Here is a 20,174-nt window from a genome sequence, read left to right on the forward strand (position 1 = left end):
TTTAATGAAAATTACTGTAAAGCAGTTTTGAAGTTTAGTTATCAGTATTTGCCCTTTGTCCCCAGTGAACAAAGCTTTAAACCACCTTTTTTCTCTCTTTTTAGAAATAAAATAAACCTGATGATGATTAGGGTTTTTTTCCTGTTTCCCTTATCTTTCCAAGTCCTCCTACACTGTACGTACATTTGGCTTTTGAACCAGCAAATGATATTCTCTGAAGAATACATTTTCATGAAAAGTCACAGCCGTGGAGACCAGTTTGGGTTTGTTTGTTTGGGTTTTTTTCCATGTACATGGGTATGTGTCAGCTTATACTGGGGGGAACCAAACCCACCAGCCAACTCCTGCCCAGCTCTGGGGCAGTGGTTCTAACTCTGCAGCAACAGGCTGAACACACCGTTTTTCTGGAGCTGAAGCATTTGAAAACAAACATGGAAAAAAACCTGCCACCAACCTGATGGTGTAAACGTGCACGTATAGCAACTGACCTCAGCATTTTGGCAGGAGGATGAGCTGTGTGTACAGGTAAGGAGGAAGCGCTTCAAGTTTACTGGTGGCAGCATATTAAAACCTGTAGGCTCTTCTCTGTAATTTCTGACTGGGGAGACACTACAGACAGATCTCTCTGGACAGGTAGCTTATGGCACGGGATAAGAAGACCAGTGAATATTTAAAAACTAACGCACATTGCATTCCACAACCAACTCTGCCATAACTGTGCCTTAAACATTTATTACAACATTGTGATAAATAATATACACACCATATCTTTTAAAATACCATATAAACCATACCTCAAGAATAGGGAGCCAGCTTCCCTATACATTATCCTACAACATGTCCCTAGCCTCTTTGGGATTTTTTTTTTTTTTAATCGAAGAACAAATTTTGTAAAAACTGGATAACTACAGTAAGCAGCCTACACTATTACACAATTAATGCAGTATGGGCATTAGACTCGGATAAACCCTTGCACATCAGCAACCTTACATAAGTGCCAGGCACACCATAGGCATTTCCATCTCTCGTCCTGCCTTGGGCAGTCGGGTGGGGGGTGGGAAGTGCTGGGCCTTCTCAGCAAGTTGGAGTTGCATCTACCATTTCCCAGGTATCGACGTTCCACACTCGTACCAGCGGACATAGTTAATGTGAGTCTCCCCGCCTATTTTTCCAAATTTGACAGGTTCCTGACGGACTGCCCTGAAAAATCCTGGAAGAGAGAACAGAGTCATATTTGCATGAAGCCTTCGGGCAACACCTTCCTTAAGCTGGGGGCAGGAGCTCTTGGGATCGGTGCAGGCTCCCTCCCCTACAGGCTGTGTTCCCACCACCCACTCGGGAAGGTTGCTGGCAGAGCCAGGCCCCCACCTTCTTCTCTGGCTGCTGCTGGTGTCTTTGCTGAACAGGAGGCTGGTCCTCCTTGCAAAGTTACAGTGATTAAATTCCTCCCCACTGTTGTGGCCTGAACAGTGCAGGAAACCTAAATAACCCTCAGTAGTCTGGGATGTTTCATACATCCCGAAGTGAAAGGTGGTACCTGCTGCGGCAGCACTGTTGGGTGTCAGAGTGCACGCTTCCCATGCCAGCAATCAGCATTAAGGTAGAAACTGAAGTGAGCAATTAGAGCTGAATCCAACCTGATCACGTGGAATGCACGTGTGGCTAAAGCATGGGTGTGCACAAGCACACAGATGCGTGCGTGCCCAATCACAAATGAGCAACTAAGACACAGCCACAGTCGTGAGGCCCTCCCTGCTCTTCAGGTCAAATGCAAGTCATTAATTCTGGTTAAACAGAAGTTGTCTTGCTGCAGCCTGGCAGGAACCAAAAAGCAACAGACTGACTACCATTTTTAAAATTTACTATAAATATGTTACAGAAAAGGTGTGGTATATTTTGTTCGGTTGTTGTTGGTTTTTTTCCCCCAAAAAATGAATGTAGCTTGCAAAACCCCTCCATTAAAACCAGCTGCTGAAAAAAAAAATGGCCCCGGTTCAGCTGACAGAAATACAATTTTCTTATGCTTGAGCCTCAGCAAAGTGTCTAAAGCAGCCAGGCAGGTCACAGCTGCAGTTAGGACATCCAGCCCCATGCCCACGTAGACCTGACTGGAATTCTAGGCACCCAGTTCAAATCAGTGCACATGGAATTACTGTGGCATGAACTGTATTTTCCAGTAATAACTTTATAATCTCTCATTAGCACTAAACAAAGCTGTTTAAGGCCCAAGTGATGATTTACTGCACTTTAAATCAACCTTGCTAGTTCGAACATAACACTTCATGCCTTTCTTCCAAATTCAATTTTGTGGTTGGATTAAATATGTAATACCAATTGTGAATAATGTGTTGGAATGTTTTATACAGGAGAGAGGCTGTTTACTACTGAGCAGAACCTGAGTAATAATCTGAGTTTAATAAGTCATTGCTCATCTTCAAAAACTTCTCTTTCCTGCCTGCAAAGCCAGCAGTCCCTTTCTATCACCCACCCCAGCAGTGGGCCCCGAACCCACCAGCAGGAGAAAGAAACACACAAACAGTGGCATTGCCAAGGATTGCTACAGAAACAGGCATGAGAAATTACCATCTTTGGTTGGTAGATCATCTTGCTGTCCTGTCCTCCCATCTAGGAATGAGTCTACAAATTGGCAGTGATCTTCTCCGTGGCCCCTCTGGTCTCCTATGTTATAAAATTTTCCTGAAAGCAAAAAAGCAGCAAAGTCAGAAATCCAGATCCAGTGTAGTGAGGGCTGTTTCCAAAACCCACCACAGGCAATGGGCTGTGCTTTCTGCTCTGTGGGGAAACCAAGGTGAATGCCACAGTTCTTTTCCTCTCTGGATCCCAACCTGAAATTTCATCAATATGTGGATATTCCAAGTACGGTGCTCATGGCTTTTTAGGCCAAAATGTCTCATTCCCGACCAAATCTGTGCCTGAATGTATTATTTTTTCCTCCACGCATTTCATACAGCAAGTGAAACTCTGTTATCACCTACAACATTCTGATTGTATAAAAAATTAATTTTGCTACTGATTTGAATGGAAGGCTGGTTTGGTTTCCTATCAGGGAGCCCCCAGTACCTTAAAAAATGTTTTTATGGACCCTGTCATAACACAAGGCAGGGCCTGTTTTATAAATCATTATATTTTTACAGCATGTATGTGCAAGGGAAATCCTGGAACAAATAGATGACCTCGGTATAGTAACTGCTTATCCAGGGCATGAAATGTGTCTGTGTATTTATTTGCAGGGTTGCTTAAAAGAACACTTGACTGCAACTGAGTGGAAAACGAAGTCTCAAGTGCCCAATGCAGGACGTGTTGGTGTTATGGGCTGTGTTTATCCTGTTAACAGGAGGACTCACAGTGAAGGTGTTTTGTCAGAGAAATGTTTTTACTTACGGATTTGATTTACAAGACAATAGTCAAATTCAGTTCTGAAGGTGGAGGAAAGCATGCTGTGTTCTCTTCCCAGACCTTGGCAGGAAATATTTCCAGATAAACCAACAGTTTTTTCTAAACTCATTGCACAGCACTTGTTTTTAATATGTTCAACCTTTGGTTGTGAGGTTGAAAGGAAAGGTGAGAGCATCAGCACTCAAATATGAGCTAAACAGAAAGTCCAGTTACTCATTGGATACTGGGTGTCCTGTAGCCTTGAATCTCTTCCAGTCTGGCCATTTAGGGAGGTGGGTTATAATACTACCAATAAACTCTCATATTTTTGTGATCTGATCAATTCTTTGCCAAAAATTCTCACCTCCACTTGATGGTCTCTGTGCACACAGTTCTCCTTTAGCATTAGAAAATTATTTATTAGTGTCTAGTTTTGGCTGCAGGCATGTTTTTTCCACTGGAGAACTGGTCAGAGGGAGTTCCTCTCAGCAATTTTTTTGTCTGAAATTAAGAACATTCAGGCTGCCCAAAACAGCATTTTTTTTTTCCATCACTGTAGAAGGTCACACTTAGAATTTATTTTTTTTCCTCCCCTCAATAAATACCTTTTTTTTTTTTTTTTTTTTTTTTTAATGCAGCCTGCTTTTCTGGAACACTTACAGTGAGGGCTCTGAAGGACTGTTAAATGAGGTCAGCAGTAAGATGCTGGTTTATAGCGCAGTCCTGGCATATGTAACATAGATCAGTTTGTCTTAATGAGAGACAGAATATAACATATTTTTATGGCCAGCAGAAGAACAATAACTTTCAAATGCACACATACTCTTCTGGCCCACAGCATAACCTATGCATAATTAAAACAATTGCTATACATAAATTAGCAGCATTCTCAGAGACTGTTAAATTCTTACTGCCCATTTCTTTGGAACACATTGAAAAACATTCAGCTAACAAGTTACTAAACTGATCTTTCTCTTTTGGGAATAGCAATTCTAGCCAAAAGTAATTTTTTTCTTTTTTTACCAGTGTGGTCTTTTGGGTAGTCTTGGAGAAAATTAAATACCACCTTTGTTTTAAACACTGTGAATTCTGTAACAATGGAAGTATACATTCATGCTAAAACCAGCACACACAGATCATAGAATCATAGAATCGGCTGGGTTGGAAGAGACCTCAGAGACTATCAAGTCCAACCCTTGATCCACTACCGCTGCAGTTACCAGACCGTGGCACTGAGTGCCACATCCAGTCTCTTTTTAAATATCTCCAGGGACGGAGAATCCACTACTTCCCTGGGCAGCCCATTCCATTGCCTGATCACCCTCTCTGTAAAGAAATTCTTTCTAATGTCCAACCTAAACCTCCCCCAGCACAACTTGAGACCGTGCCCTCTTGTCTTGCTGAGAGTTGGCTGGGAAAAGAGACCAACCCCCCCCCTGGCTACACCCTCCTTTCAGGGAGTTGTAGAGAGTGATGAGGTCTCCCCTGAGCCTCCTCTTCTTCAGGTTGAACACCCCCAGCTCCCTCAGCCTCTCCTCATAGGATCTGTGCTTGAGTCCTTTCACCAGCCTGGTTGCCCTCCTTTGGACCTGCTCCAGGACCTCGATATCCTTCCTAAACTGAGGGGCCCAGAACTGGACACAGTATGGTTATTGGCTGCCTTATTACAACAGAATTTGCACAAGGCACCCAAATTTCAAGAGCATTACACTGCTTAAACAGCAAAGCTTTGGAAGGTATTTTCAGAGTGTAGTGGAACTGGGATCTCAGTGCTCACTAGTGGTACATATTGCCCCAGTGGCTTGTGCTAGCAGATACAGCTTTGCAAGGAGTGACTGTGAAACACATCAGAACCCTGTTCATCTTCAACCTGGAAACTCTCTCCCTTGCTTATGCAGCCCCGTGTGATGACAGTTCCAGTGAAGGGGAGAAAAGCAGCTTTCCTTCTATGCAAGTATTACAGTTCTTTTAAATATTGTGACAACTGGTCAAGCACTGGTAGAAATCTAAGTGCAAGAACCAAGCTTAGCGAGCATAATGAGTACAGTGTGGCTACCAACATCTCCCTCCAGCCAAGTAAAATCACCACCCTTCCAGCAAGAACAAAACCAATCTAATGCAAATAGGAAAGTGGGCTCTTGATATATTAAACTTTTCTTCTAAGTCTGAAGTAGTTTTCACTACAGTGTTAATTCACTTGATTTAGGGCTGAAGTCCAGTCCAGCTAGATTAGCACTGCTATTTCCTCTGCTGGCTGGTTTTGTGATACACTGTGCCTCACTGCCAGTGTTTGGCATTTGATCACAGCTGGTTAGTCCAGCAACAGCTGAATGAATGATACCTCTGTTCAAAACACTATTTATTCACGTGATTGCCAAGGTATTATTTACATTCAAGGTATTGTATTTGCTGTTAAAGACAGGGATTTCTTTCCTTGTCTTCTCTTGGGAAAACAGTGCTGGGTGCAAGGACAGACAGCCTAAAATTGCATCAGCATGAGCTGCCCTGGACCCCCCTGCTCTCCCCTTTCCATGTTCCCACATGGAGACACCAGAGCTCTGCCCCTGTGGGGCACTAAGCTCTCAGATGGGGCAATTTTGGATTAGGGAAGTTGATTCTTTCAGCCACAGTTTCTCCTAGTAAATCCAATCCAATCTGATGAACATACTTCCTAACTTGTCCTCAGAAGACATTTTCCATACATAACTGTACTACACTCCTTATGCTCTGGTTACCATACTGATGCCATTGGGATAGAGTTGTCTGTGCAGCTCTGACCAAAGATGGATTATGAGAGGTTAGCATGTTTATAAATATAGCTTGTAGAACCTCCATGAGACACAAGCCTAAGCTTAACTATCAGCTAACTAAAGAACTCTTTTACTGGCTGCTTCCTCAGCTAACACACAGCATTTGTCACTGGATTCAGGTCTTAAATACATCCCACTCTAGTGACCTGAAGCCATTGACCAAAACTTGAGAAGATAAGGTCAAGAGGCTCCTGTTAAAAACAAAATACAAGAAAAAGAAAGAAGGGGGGGGAGATTATAAGCAAGAATAGGGAATGTGAAAAGAAAAAAGTCAAATCAGGTGAGTAAAACCTGTTGACTAGAGTGAAGCCATGTATTTATAAACCTCACATTAATGAAGTAACTGGAGGTCTGTCTACCAAATGGGACAGGCATTACTGAGTTTATCCCTGGTCCAAAATTGCGTCCTAATCATCTAATTAAAAACTATTCCAGGCTACTGGAAAATGGAAATTTGGCACCATTACAAAATATGTACTTTACTGGCAACTTTCTGTCTGAGCCCTGGGATACTAACAGGTACTTAGAATCAGATGGTCACCACAGAGCAGTAGCCCTTAAATCCCAAAATTCAGTATCACACACATCAGTGATTGCTGAGCACATGTAGATTACTGTTTATGATTAATCTCTCTAGAGACCAGATTAAACACACCTCATCACATTTCAGCAGTGCCTGTCTTGTTAAATCTCTCAGCTCTGGAACAATGATATCTTTAAGGAGTGTAAAATGAGGAATAGCCTGATTTGAATATCCCTTACCTGTAAGTGAATCACTGAGGTATATCTTGTATCTCAAAGAATTACACAGCTGCACACCTACGAACTTCTTATACCAAGTCCTCTTTACATATTGTTTCCCTTTGCATTCTGAATAGGAGTCTGAATCAAATGGGATTTCAGTCCAGATAGCATCCTTTCCCACTGCCAGAGAGGAAGAAAAAAGCTGAATTATGATGGTGCATCAACATTTGGTTCAACAAGTATATTAAAAAAAAAAATAGAATTAGAAACCTTGATGGATTAGAATGAGCCACGGCAGCAGTCAGCTACATTTTGAAATGTATTTCAGAGAAGCACCAAGAGGAGCAGATATGATTGCTGAAGTGAACTGCCTCTGCTCTCTGTGTGGAAAAATCTCATTCTAGGCCATTGCTGGGGGGACAATACCTGTGTTTTGGGAAAACTCTCATTTACAAGGTGTGTGATACAGTCACTTTTTTTTCTCAGTGGGTTCAAGCCAGGACTGTCAACTCGCAGCAAGCCTTACGATTTAACAAAAATACACATAAAAATTAAGTGTGATGAATTATGTGGAAAGAAATGTTGCTTGTCAAAATGTTGTCCATTACAAAGGCAAAAAGTATCCAAATTTGCTTGAGCAACCTCAGCTGTTCTTCAAAAGCTCAGTCCACCTCCCACCAAAGAGAGCATGTCTTGTCAGTGGCCTACAGCAGAGCTGGATCAAGCTTTCAGAAGCAGAGTTTTTTCCTAGAACACAATGGCAGCTAAACAGTATCCTCTGAGTTGTGCTCTGCTAACTCACTTTTAAAGTGTGGAGCATCTTATTCATTTTACAGAGCGTTCTTTTGCTTTAGTGACAAGGCTGAGAAAATATGAGGCTGTCCTTGGCTCATTTGTGTAATTTGGTTTGAAGCCATCCCAGCTGCCATGGGAGCACCACATCACGTTGATTGTGTTCTGCTCAGGTAAACAAGCAGCTTGGCATGGATTCCCCACCAGGGGTATGGGTGGAAGGAGTGAAATCATGTGTAAGCTCTGTATGATTCCATAGCTCATTTAATTGGTTCAGTACAGCACAAACAAAGACACATGGTAAAGCTGTGCTATCTCATTATCTCATTTCTGAGAAAAAATCAGATCAGAAGATATTATGCTACATAGAAAAGGCTTACTTGAAATTGGCTCGCTCACTCTTGGGTCCGCTGGAGGAAGAAAACAAACATTCAATCAGACACTGTAAAATGAACTTTCCCAATATGTCAATGGAAAAGCACTGGTAAGTGATTTTATACAGTTGACATAAGCTGTAATTTGTGAAACGGAAAGAGTTTTGGGAGCAAATTCCATTTTTGTATCAAATTAAATGAAAAGAAATATTTTTCTTATGTGAAACAGCAGTATCAATGAGCTTGTAAAAATTTTATTAATGGGACAATACCAGCCAAACCCAGTGCTGGTAAAAACAAGAGTTTAAATCTGTAACCATCAAACCCCAATTCTACTGCATCTTTTTTTAAATTTCAGTTTAAAAGCTTTAATAATAAAAAGGATCCCTCTGTAATACTTGCCACACAAAACTTGGCTGTGGAAGCCCAAAAGAGTGAAGTGGATGGGTGCAATTGAGAAGAAACAAAACTGACCTCTTAATTTGTCCAAACTAAATAGGAGACAGACCATACGCCTTGTCACTCATGAAAACTGTACTTGGCATACATATTTTTTTCAGTTTTAACAATCTAGGATTACAAAGAGTGTATTCAAAGCTTTTAAATATGTGTGGCGTAGTCTGAACTTCTCCCTGACTAATCCCTTGCCTAGCTAAAATTCTCATCCATCAGTGACAGCACTGGATGAGGACTATTAAATTATTACACCTGGCTCAAAACACCAATTGAGAAAGTCCTTTTAAAAAGCCTAAATTAATTTTTTCTTTTATATGGTCCTTAAGTACTATCAAGCAATAAACACTTCTACACAAAAGATGGTATCTTCCTTGTGTAGTCAATGAATAAATTGCAGTTATCCTCAAGAGGAACTGGAAAAGGGATAGCAAATGCTCTAATTCTCTGAGTCAGATAGGACTAAACTTGGGAACCGATGGTCAAAATAGGCTTGTGTACACCTCTTTTTTAGGTTTGTAACAGAACAGTTTTACAGAAGAGTAAACAGGATGGAGGAACACACAGTGGGACATTGACTTTTCCTAACTGCTATTTCTCAATCCTTATTTCAGCCAAAAGACATCACTATTATACAGCAGCCTTATTGATGAGGTAGCAAAATGACATATAAACACACGAGACCAAAGAAGAACTTTATGTTCCCCATCCAGAAGTCATCAATGAGTTTGACAGATACAAAAAGGTCAGGAATATTAATCTTAAATGGCTGGCCTTCTGTAAGGAAACTTTCATCATAACAAACACCAGACCAGCTCTCTGTGCTCCTGGTTTTTCTCCTGCAGTCTGGTCATCTTCACACAACATCCTCACACAACACAGCCCTGATCTCAGGCTGACCCTCCAGGCACTACCATAACATGCTCTGTAGTAAAAAGCCAGTTTGGAGATAGTAAAGAGCAACACCAAACACACAAAATGAATCAAGAGAGACTTTCATACATCACACAAACATGGATCCTAGAGCCACCATAAATGATGGCTGGACATTTAAAGGTTCTTACCTGATTCAGTACTGAATGTCACAACATTGCTACTTGGACCTTCACCAAGAGGGTTTCTAGGTTTCACGTGGAATTCATAACTGGGGAATAAAATAGAAGGGATGAAAATTTTGCAAGCCAAGCATTCTGTCAGAGTCTGGAGCAAGCAAACTCCCCAAACACATCTTAGTGTTACTCGCCTCCTGGAGAAGACTAAAAAGGCCTCGTTCCTTGCTCTGAAGACACAGACACTTCCTTTGTCTTAACTGTATAAGGCTTCTCTGAACACATATTTTACCAGTCCTTTTGATAATTCTTTGCACACATACTATTTGATTTAATACACCACTGGTTTAAGTCTCTCTCTGCTCACACATGCAGTTTCTATTCTGGCAAAGCAAGCAGTTCAGGTGAGGTCAAAACCAATCTGATAAGCAGAGGCCAAGGAAAGGACAGTTATTTATTTCCACATTTTTCATTCACAGGAACACAAACCTCTAATTTAATGCCTCTCAGGCTCACCAACAGTGACAGACAGAGCCAGTGGTGAAACACAGGGCATGTCTTCCATGACAGAAGCTCAGCAAAGAAGCAAAGAACCAATTGCTTGAATATATATGTTAATAGTAAATAGATGAAGTAATGAAAAGGTACTGTGCAGCAGCTTTTATCTTTTTCTAGTAATGTCACACAACACCAGTCTGTACTGTAGTTATCACAGCTGTGCTGGGAACCACACCAAGTGCTATGAAAACAGAACGAGGCTTAAGAAAATATACAAGTCTGTCTCTTCCGCTTAAACATCTCCCACCCCTTCAATACTGATTAACAATGACAGACTGGCAAGACAAAGTTGTTTCTAACTCTTCAGCTTAGCCTAAATTTACAGGTCCAGGTAAGGACCTATTCAAAGACAGTTGCAAACCTAAAAATATTACACAGAAGACACCAGAAGGTGAGGCAGGGAAGGGGAGTTACAAGGGTGGACACTGGACATGGCTTGGCTCGTACACCAAGGGCAGAGCTACGAATAGGCTCTGTATTTCTTTCCTCCCAGCACACACAGTCCCAGCAAGATGCTTCTGAGCTCTCCTGGCTCCAGGATGGCAGCACCTAAGTCTCTCATTGCTCAGCATCAGCTCAGAGCCTCCCTGCAGGATGTGGATGCCATCCATGTCAAACTGCCCTGATGAGCAGCATGCATTGCCCCCAGTCCCCAGGACCTTCTTCATTCCTTCCCTTGAGCTATAAACAATGATCTGTCCCACCTGGGCCAACTAAGGAGACTTTTCAAATCCTTTGTGTGCCTGAATGTGAATCTCTCTCTTTACACTGAGAGGTTTTTTCATCAGCAAGAGAGATCCATAGGACAGAAGTCAAAAGGACTGTAGGCCTGGAAAATAGGCCCTAACTTAGAGACTTAAACACAGAGCAAAATGAGAATCCCAGACCTGGACAACTAAACCTCCAGCTCTTGACTCGTGAAGGATCACTTACCAATAATAACTTCATAGCTCACAACCATGACACAACATAACATAACATAATATAACAAAACATAACATAACAAAACAAACAATGTAATGTAGTGCTGAAATTGTTTCCAAACAACAATTTTCTACAGAAAAAAACCCATACAGCTCTCTGCACCATTGGAAATTTGTAAACTTCATTTGCAGGTCCCTACAAGAGACAGAATAATTCAATCCAAACTTTGGATTACCTCTCATTTCTTCTTGGCTCCTGCAAAACCTGAACAGCTCTCTAATTAACCTCAGTGGGCTAATCCCACAGCACCAAGCAACAGTTTTCCATCCACAGGATTTCTAAGACAACACTGAACAGAGAAATTGCATACATAAGCAATTGTCTTTCTTTCTACGGTTTTCTTTCTTTTTTTTTTTTTAAGGGAAATACTTACAAAGATTGGTATGCTGAATGAATGCACTGTGGATAATTTGCAGCCACTTCTATGTGAAACATAGGATAATTTGATTATTTTGAGCTTTGAAATACCTATTTGGAGGTATCAACATTTATTCATACATACTGCAAGACCATTTTAAGGAACTCATATTACCCTACTGTAGGAGGGATACAACAAATAAATAATACTTTTTTTAAAGTTCTAGACACAAAATCTTATTCATGATCAACTTCAAATTATTTAAACAAATAAATGCTTTTAAAAAATTGATCTGAGCAGTTAATATTCACTATTGGGCACGTGATATTTCCACAGGGTGCAGGTCCATGTATGCTCCTCTGTGATCCCCCATGGGTTGCAGGGGACAGCCTGCTATCTTACCACCTCTGTTCAGGCATCTTCTCCCTCTCCTTTCTCACTGACCTTGGTACCTCTGCTTTGGCATTGCTCTTACCTCTGATATTCCTCTCTCCCCCTCATCCCTCCTCTGTCCTGAGGTCTTGCTGCCACTCATTTGCCCTCCCTGAACAGGTTAATCTAAGAGGTGCATCCATTGTCACTTGTGGTCTCCACATTAGCCAGAGGTGGGGACACACATTTTGGAGCTGAGGGAGCTTTCAGCAGCTTCTCAGAGGAGCCACACCTGGGACCCCTCCCCAATACCAAAAGCAGCACCACATCAACCCAGAACAACATCTCTAGAGATAAAAGACTCCAAAGAAGTTTTCCTGCTTCCTTTACAACAAGAACACCTAATGTAGAGCTATTATCATAGTTTTGAACATTGATAGCTCAACATACATGTTCTATTGTTTTACTGGAAGTTAATGGTTTGACTTTATGGATGAAAATAATCTATTTGTGGGAAATATGAAGAGCACTGCCTAGGATTCCTGACCAAGAGGTTTTTGATTCATGGGGCTGGCAACAAAGAAAGGATTGAGCAGGTGAAATTCTCTTATAGAATTGGACTGGGCAGCCACAGGGACTCCCAAGGTAATGATGGAAGCAAAGTGTAAACTTAGGTCAAAGACCTAGAGTCAGCAATCCTATCAGGATCTCACCTGAATAATGGTTTCACAGATTTTGCAACCTGGATTTGATTGCCTCTGCCAAGCAGAAAATCACAAGCTGCACAAAATGGTGGAGGAATTTGAAGCAAGTGCTTTGCTGATTTTTGTACAAATACATTGTTCTCAAGAGCCGATATGCCCTACTGTGAGTTGTTTAAAGCAATATTCTTCATAGGAAAAAGGCCCCCAAATTAAATCAATCAATTTGTACTCATCAATTTTCTAGCTCCATAAAAAGACCAAAACAAGAACCAAAGACTAAGGATTGTCCAAGCAGTGTTTTTCAAATAGTCATCTAGGAACCAGTAGGATCTCACAGCTAGGAAAATTAAGACAAGATTGAAATAAAGAACTAAAATTACACATATATATTTCACCTATGTAAATATATTAAAAAACTGAAGAAGAGGAAAGTAATAAAGAAATGCCCAAAGTTTAGCTTGTCAGTTAGGGAAGTCTCTCATTGATAATGCTAAAAACATATTTTTTTAACCAAAGTATGTGTAATTCTGCAGTTCTGTGGTAGGTATTTTCACAGGTCCCCAACCATCACAGATTCATTTCCTCTGCCAAATTCAATTCTGAAACAATAGCAGTGGCTGTAACAGTACAAGAGCAACAAGCAACCACTTTTGGAGGGGAAGAGAATAACTAGTTTACTGAAAACTGAAAGGGAGAGAGATTAAAAGGTTGACTGAACTAATGATTAGATAATGATTATGTTCTAACTGTAATTTTAAATTCATGGTGTGGCCCTCTTCATAGGAAATCATTTAAAGTATCCCTTTTTGTGTGTCAGCTGAAAAACCTGAAAACAAAAAATGGAATGGTGAAATCTCATACACTTCCATAGAAAACACAAAGGAGGGGAAAACCCCAACTGCTTAGAGGTTTAAGAAAGTACATAGGACAGAGTTAAATAACAAATGGAAATTAGGAAAGCTGTAGAATGATTCTCCCATGTCCCATGGAGCTATGAGTATCCCATAGCTACTTTTTCCTGCAAAACTGGAGTCTGTATTCCACATTTGTATCTCTGTGCCTATGATGCAAAAAGCTCTGCTACCCAATATATGCAGCAATCTAATGTGTCACAGCTCTAACATCTGAAAGATTGCCATCCTACAAACTTTGGGGACTGGGCTTCCCAAGTCCTCCCAAACTGCATCAGACAATAAAAGTCCTTGTAGAGATTAAACAGGCTTGACTTACAGTAATTACCATGCAGAGCAGATTTTTCCACCATAGGAAATCGTTATCCCACATGGAACTCTGGCAGACAATGCTGCTCCTGCATTTTTCAAATCATGCAGAAAAAGACTGAAGATTGTAGACTGAAAATAAATGAAGAGAGATTTTCAATATAATAGGAGGACCAGAGCAGCTGAGTACAGTCTTGGGGCTTCAAATCAATTGGTGGAGAAATACTAATGATGACAATCAGACTGGGATGTTTCTCTGTCTCTGCAGTGTGCTTGGAGAGCAGTATGATCAGATGTAGGAAACAGGGAAAGGAAGGGAGGGAAGGAAGGGAAGGAAGGGAAGGAAGGGAGGAAGGAAGGAAGGGAAGGAAGGGAAGGAAGGGAAGGAAGGGAGGAAGGAAGGAAGGAAGGAAGGAAGGGAAGGAAGGGAAGGAAGGGAAGGAAGGGAAGGAAGGGAGGGAAGGAAGGAAGGAAGGAAGGAAGGAAGGAAGGAAGGAAGGAAGGAAGGAAGGAAGGAAGGAAGGAAGGAAGGAAGGAAGGAAGGAAGGAAGGAAGGAAGGAAGGAAGGAAGGAAGGAAGGGAGGAAGGGAGGAAGGGAGGAAGGGAGGAAGGGAGGAAGGGAGGAAGGGAGGAAGGGAGGAAGGGAGGAAGGGAGGAAGGGAGGAAGGAAGGGAAGGAATGAAGGGAGGAAGGAAGGAAGGGAGGAAGGGAGGAAGGGAGGAAGGAAGGGAAGGAATGAAGGGAGGAAGGAAGGAAGGAAGGAAGGAAGGAAGGAAGGAAGGAAGGAAGGAAGGAAGGAAGGAAGGGAGGAAGGGAGGAAGGAAGGGAGGAGGGAAGGGGGGAAGGAAGGAAGGGAGGGAGGAAGGGAGGAAGGGAGGAAGGGAGGGAAGGAATGAAGGGAGGAAGGAAGGAAGGAAGGAAGGACGGACGGACTTGTTTGAGGATCCTTTCTCCTAAGCAAGGTGGAAGAAAATGCTTAGTTGGTGTGGCTGTTGAGGAAATTGCAGTAACATTCTCTTTTTTTTGTTTCATATATTTTGTGATAACATATGAACAAAACTTTATATGAAAGTTTTGAAAAACTTCTAAGGAAACCATGAACCCGCATTATAAAAAGTGTGTGGTATATTCATATACCTACACAATTCATATCTAATCTACAGTTTTTATTGGTTGGCTGATTGGGTCTTTTGTTTTTGTTTCATGGGAGGGCCTTGGATTAGATGAGATTTTTTTTTTTTCCAACATTTCTTGTTATTTGTATTCCTCAGAACTGAAAATATGTTTTGTCTTAGGATACAATCTAACCCAAAAGTCCAAAGGGACTAAAAATATATTTCAAAAGGAGAAAAGTGTATTTGAATTAACAAAAGTACTTAACCAGGCAAAGTTAAACTGCAGCCTATTGAAAGGGAAGTGCTACAAAACTGTGGAATGCAAGCATCACAGGCTTTTTGTTTCTTAATGCTTTTAAAAAACTTTTTTCCTATTAAAAATCTACACTAGTCGGCTGGTGGAACATATCCTCTACTTTAATGGTTACCTGAATTTCCCCAGAGCTATTTGGCACATCTCTGGCTGTGTTCTTACTACTTTTCTTTATTACCATCCAATTATTGCCAACAGAAACATGCATGAGAAATGTTTTCAACAATATTCAGACACTATTTTAAAGACTTTTAAAGAAATTAGTGCTGCAAAGTTTCCTGTACACTAGTGGTATGTTCTATGAACTCAACTGCCCTTAAACAAGCCACCAGAATGAAAGAGGAAATGTACACCTAAAAAAAAAAATTATGATAGGGCAGGGATGCAGAAATAAGAACTACATACTTTGGCAAAGAAACCAACAGAAATAGCAGAAAATGTCAAAAATGATACTGTATCAGACGACTGGAAGACTGAAATAAAAAAACCACAAAAAACAACCCTAAAATTCCTTTGGAAATGGGAAAATAGAATTGGAAGCAAAAAAATAACAACATCTGTATTTAATATTCTAGGCTAGGAAAGGTCCATGAAAAAAACTCCAGGCCAGTGAAACTGATTTTAATGAAGAAGAAGATGCAGTTGAATGCTATTATTACTTCACAGGAGGCAGACTAAAGAAAAGAAAAAAACACATTAAGCCCAGTTCTATCTCTATCTCTTATTATCTCTGTAGTAAGATTTATTACAAACAAGCTCCTCAAGGAGGGAAATATTGACAGCTGTGGCTAATGACCTTACCCTGTTTCACACATTGGAGATCTTGCTTGACTATTATGATAGGAGAAATTGGTGCAATGCATTCTTTTTAAGGACATCTTTAAATGTAAAACCAAGAATAAATAAAAAGCACAGTGTCTTGGGTGTCAATGAAACTAAGAGTTCCAATGTTAGTGGCCTTGTAAGAAAATACCTCAAATAACTGCTTGAGAGCTAGACTGTATGTGCTTTGGCTTTGACTGTTTTCTAAGTGGAATAAATGCCACATATCTCAAAGATAATTGAATAACAAGTTAGTTCACATTCACACATCCTTTTCCTTCATTTTTCTTTGTTAAGAAATGAAAATTAAATTAATGACATTTGCATTAACATACAAAACCACCTCGGCCTGCATTAAAGAAAATGTGCAGGGGTGACTAACAACAGAACAATAGGCAATGGTTATAAACTGGAGCATAGGTGACTCTGTATAAATATTTGGAAAAATTTTCTCAATGTGAGGGTGAGAAGGCACTGGAACAGGCTGCCCAGGGAAGGTTGTGGAGTCACAAAAGTAAACTGCAGTACAAAGCTGTATTCAGCAGCTGTGTATATGGGATTATTAGATCACAGAAGTATATCTACAATAGAAATGTTTAAGTAGAAGACATTCATGAAATAAGAGAAAGTATTCATTCTCAGGCACCTGTCATATCCAATTAACCATGGGCATTTATGTAGTTATCTAGCTCACATACCATAACCATACTACGTGCTTTGAGAGAGATTTCAGGTAAAAGTTACAAGAGCAAAATACCTGGCAAAGTTAGACAGAATTCCACATTGAACCCAGAGAGCAGCTTTAGTGCCAGGAATAATTTCAAAAACTGCAACCAACCAAATAATAGATATCAATATTTGAACTTTCCAGGTTACTTAAATTATGAGAAGTTTTCAGAGATGTGATCATGAAGCACCCTATTTGGCAGTTCTTCAGGTGAAAAAGTACTCATACTCTAAGGATTAATCATTTAAATGAATGTGATGTTGTCAACTTCTGGGCATGCCTTACTGTGAGTGAATAGCAGGATACAATGTACCTCTTCTTGGGCAAGAAACCATAGGGATCTTAGCACTCCAACAATATCGCACTCCATCTTATCACGCCAACAATTTTACAGGAGCCTTTAGAATATTTTTTTTAAAATCAAGTATTTGTGTTAGAAACCAGCTGTCTGTACCACACATTTAGTTAAAAGTTGTAGTTCAGACTTTCAAATTTTACTCTCGTCTTGATACCTTGCAATCAAATCACCAAGGACACATAAAGCTGCCATATGTATTACAAGACAAAGAAGAACTATGAAAACTGCTGTAATATATATATAACTTTATTTGTTTAAAACCTGCCCTCTCAAGTTGTCACATGCTTATGAAGGTCCATTTTTACTTCCATTTTGGCATGGTATGAGTCTGTTAAAACCAAACACCTGATAACGTCACTGAAAGTCAAAACTCCTTTTCTTATTCAGGCAGTGCATTTTTTTTCTGTATCTAGTGATTTTTCAGACAGCTAAATGGACACACAGAATCCTACATTGTAATACTCTGAATCAGAGAAACTTTTTTCCCATTTAACTGCTACATTTGTCCTTACTGACAGTTGCAGTCACACATGATATTTTTCTTGGGAGACTGTAAGAGTCTATCATTGCCACCTCCCTAACACCATCCAAATGTCTTCAATATTCAAAGTCTGGCTGTTAGTTCCTAATCTTTAAAAGCTGCTTTGTCAAAAAGCCAGCTCAAAGGAAGATGGGTGTCTGGCTTACTGCAGAGCTTCTCAGAGGTGTAGCAGTATGACCTATTTGAAAGAAGAATGTGAAAGAGAAAAGCAAACAAACAACATGATCTGGCAGGCCCAGATGCACCCAGTTTTTCCCTGCTGCTTGTTCTCCTCTTTCCACACTGAAGAGATGTTTGCCTTGTTTCCCTCCTGCTGGATGTAGATGATTAACTCTTTTGCTTCTGGGCCATGCTGTTAACATTTCCTACCTGATTTACCTCAACATAGCCCTTAGACAATGTGACTGCAGATCATCTTTGCCATGCACTGCTCCTCAAGAGCATACATCTGGAGGATTGCAGGCTTCACCCATCTTGCTGCTACAGGGTATTTTGGGTTCAAATTTACCCATGGAGACGGTGATACCACATTCACAAACATTTTTGTTCCTTTTGGAAAGTCTTTGTTTAGGACTGTCTGGTTTAGATCCGTCTCCAGCTCTGAATGTACTATACCTTTGGAGCAGCATATGGGAGTCACACAGCCTCAGTGACAGCTTCAGGGAAACTGGAAAAAGTACAATCTGAGGTCCGGCCTGTCAGCTTCTCCAAAGCATTTCAAGGCCAAGAGGCTCTTTCCCAGTTAATCTACCTTCTGTTACTGAGTACCTTTCTTTCCATATACCTGCTGGTTGTTTTGTAGAAGTTGATCATTTGTGAATGGGATTTCTTTTTCTCTTCCAAGTTTCTTTTCCAGCTTCACCTCTTCTACAGCTTTTTCCATTAAGGCCAGTTATAGAAAAGTCTGCTTCCTATGTATTTAATGTATCACTTGGTGAATCTTCAGACATTCCAGGAATCAATTAATTTATTGAGCTGTGTTTATCTATCTCTCTTATCTTCATTCAGTTCCATCCACAGGTCTGTTTACTTAATCTAGTAAATCAGCTCCTGACAGACAGGAGACTTATTAGGGGCATATTTCACTCCTTGCAGCACTGATACTCTCTACATTATGCTAGCTGTCTTAATCACTTTCTTGTTTTCTCTGAATTTAGTGTGCCAACAAGCCTGAATTAAAACGGTAACAATGACAATTTCTCATGCTTCTGCCAAAGTTCTCCAGGTAACTTCAAAATTAGGAAACACACATTTTGAAATGGGAATTTAATTGAGCAGAGGCACTCTGAGGAGGACTTCACATCCTTTATATGCTGTGGGACTTGAGAGATGTACACCACTGCAATTTATACCAAAGGTTTTCAATTTCAGGCAGTGGCCTCCTGATCAAGAAAGACTTTATCTTTCCCTTTTGAGGTTGAAGAGTGGGGATAAAAGCCATCACTGCATCAGGGAAAAGTTGTCCCTTCTGTGCCTTTATGTCTTAAGTCAGTCTCCACCATTCAGTACTGGTCTCCTATCTAGCTTCTTCTAACACAACCCACACTCCAAAAGACAGCTTTTCTCCATGGTCTTTGGTCTGCTCTTGCCCACCAAAACTCAGAAGTCCTCTCAGAAGATTGCAGATTTACAAATTAAAGTTAAAAAACATCTTATCTGCTTCTGTCAAGCTCCTGCCTTCCATATGACCTTTCCAATGGTTCCAGCTAGGTCTGCCTGCCTCCATCTTGCTTCCTGTCTGAACAAAGAGCAGTCTACAAATCTTTTTCTCTTTTTGCCATCTGGGCATTACTCTCAGCAACAAGGACTTGACTTCACTTTCATCTATGGATTTTCTGCACTTAACCAAATCCATCCCATTTCTCTCACCATACATGACACAAAGAGTTTGAGTGTTTAATGGAAGACAATTCCATGAATAGCACAATTCTTTCCAAGGATGCAGCTGCGTTACTTCAAAGCACAAACAGCATAGCCTGGCAAGTTTAGCAGCACCTACTGCCTTTCTTCAGCTGCCACTCCAGAACTACGTTGTTTTGCTGTCTCTTTTCTCACCTGATTGAGGAAACAACTGACGAATCTGATGCTTGGTCTCCATTTGTGTTGCTAACATATCCTAATTGCCTCTTAGCAAGACAGAATAACATAACTGCAGTTCACCCTTTCACAAGCCTTATGCCTTTAAGGAATAACATATTATTGATGCAATACACAGCAACTCTAGCCCATCTTATAAGTTTTGGAGTTTCTCAAGGAAGCTACCCTCTTGTTGGGTATCAATTTCCCCCAGCATCTCTTTTCTAATTCTTTTCCCTTCCCCCCCACCTTCTGCAATAGTTCCTCATTGCTCCACCTTGGAAGCTGCTGGTCACAAGTACATGAGCTACGAAACAGCACCCCTAAACCACACATTGCCTAAAAATAAAGCTTCAAGATGGGGTCTGTGCAGAATTTTGTGCTCTGTTAGGAATTAAAGGATAATAA

General features: G+C 40.7%; 1 protein-coding gene across 1 annotated transcript in view; it reads right to left on the reverse strand.

The window, feature by feature from the left end:
* Positions 1 to 278: 278 nt before the first annotated feature.
* Positions 279 to 20,174, reverse strand: part of ABI3BP (ABI family member 3 binding protein) — a 144,214-nt gene continuing 124,318 nt past the window's right edge. The window contains exons 46-50 of the mRNA XM_030468944.1: positions 9,634 to 9,713; positions 8,123 to 8,152; positions 6,969 to 7,130; positions 2,584 to 2,697; positions 279 to 1,210 (exon numbers count right to left, since the gene is read on the reverse strand). Of these exons, the coding sequence (XP_030324804.1) occupies positions 1,095 to 1,210; positions 2,584 to 2,697; positions 6,969 to 7,130; positions 8,123 to 8,152; positions 9,634 to 9,713 (502 nt within the window). The 3' untranslated portion in view covers positions 279 to 1,094. The remainder of the gene's footprint in view (positions 1,211 to 2,583; positions 2,698 to 6,968; positions 7,131 to 8,122; positions 8,153 to 9,633; positions 9,714 to 20,174) is intronic.

Source organism: Calypte anna, chromosome 1, assembly GCF_003957555.1.
Source record: "Calypte anna isolate BGI_N300 chromosome 1, bCalAnn1_v1.p, whole genome shotgun sequence".
NCBI classification, from domain to species: Eukaryota; Metazoa; Chordata; class Aves; order Apodiformes; family Trochilidae; genus Calypte; species Calypte anna.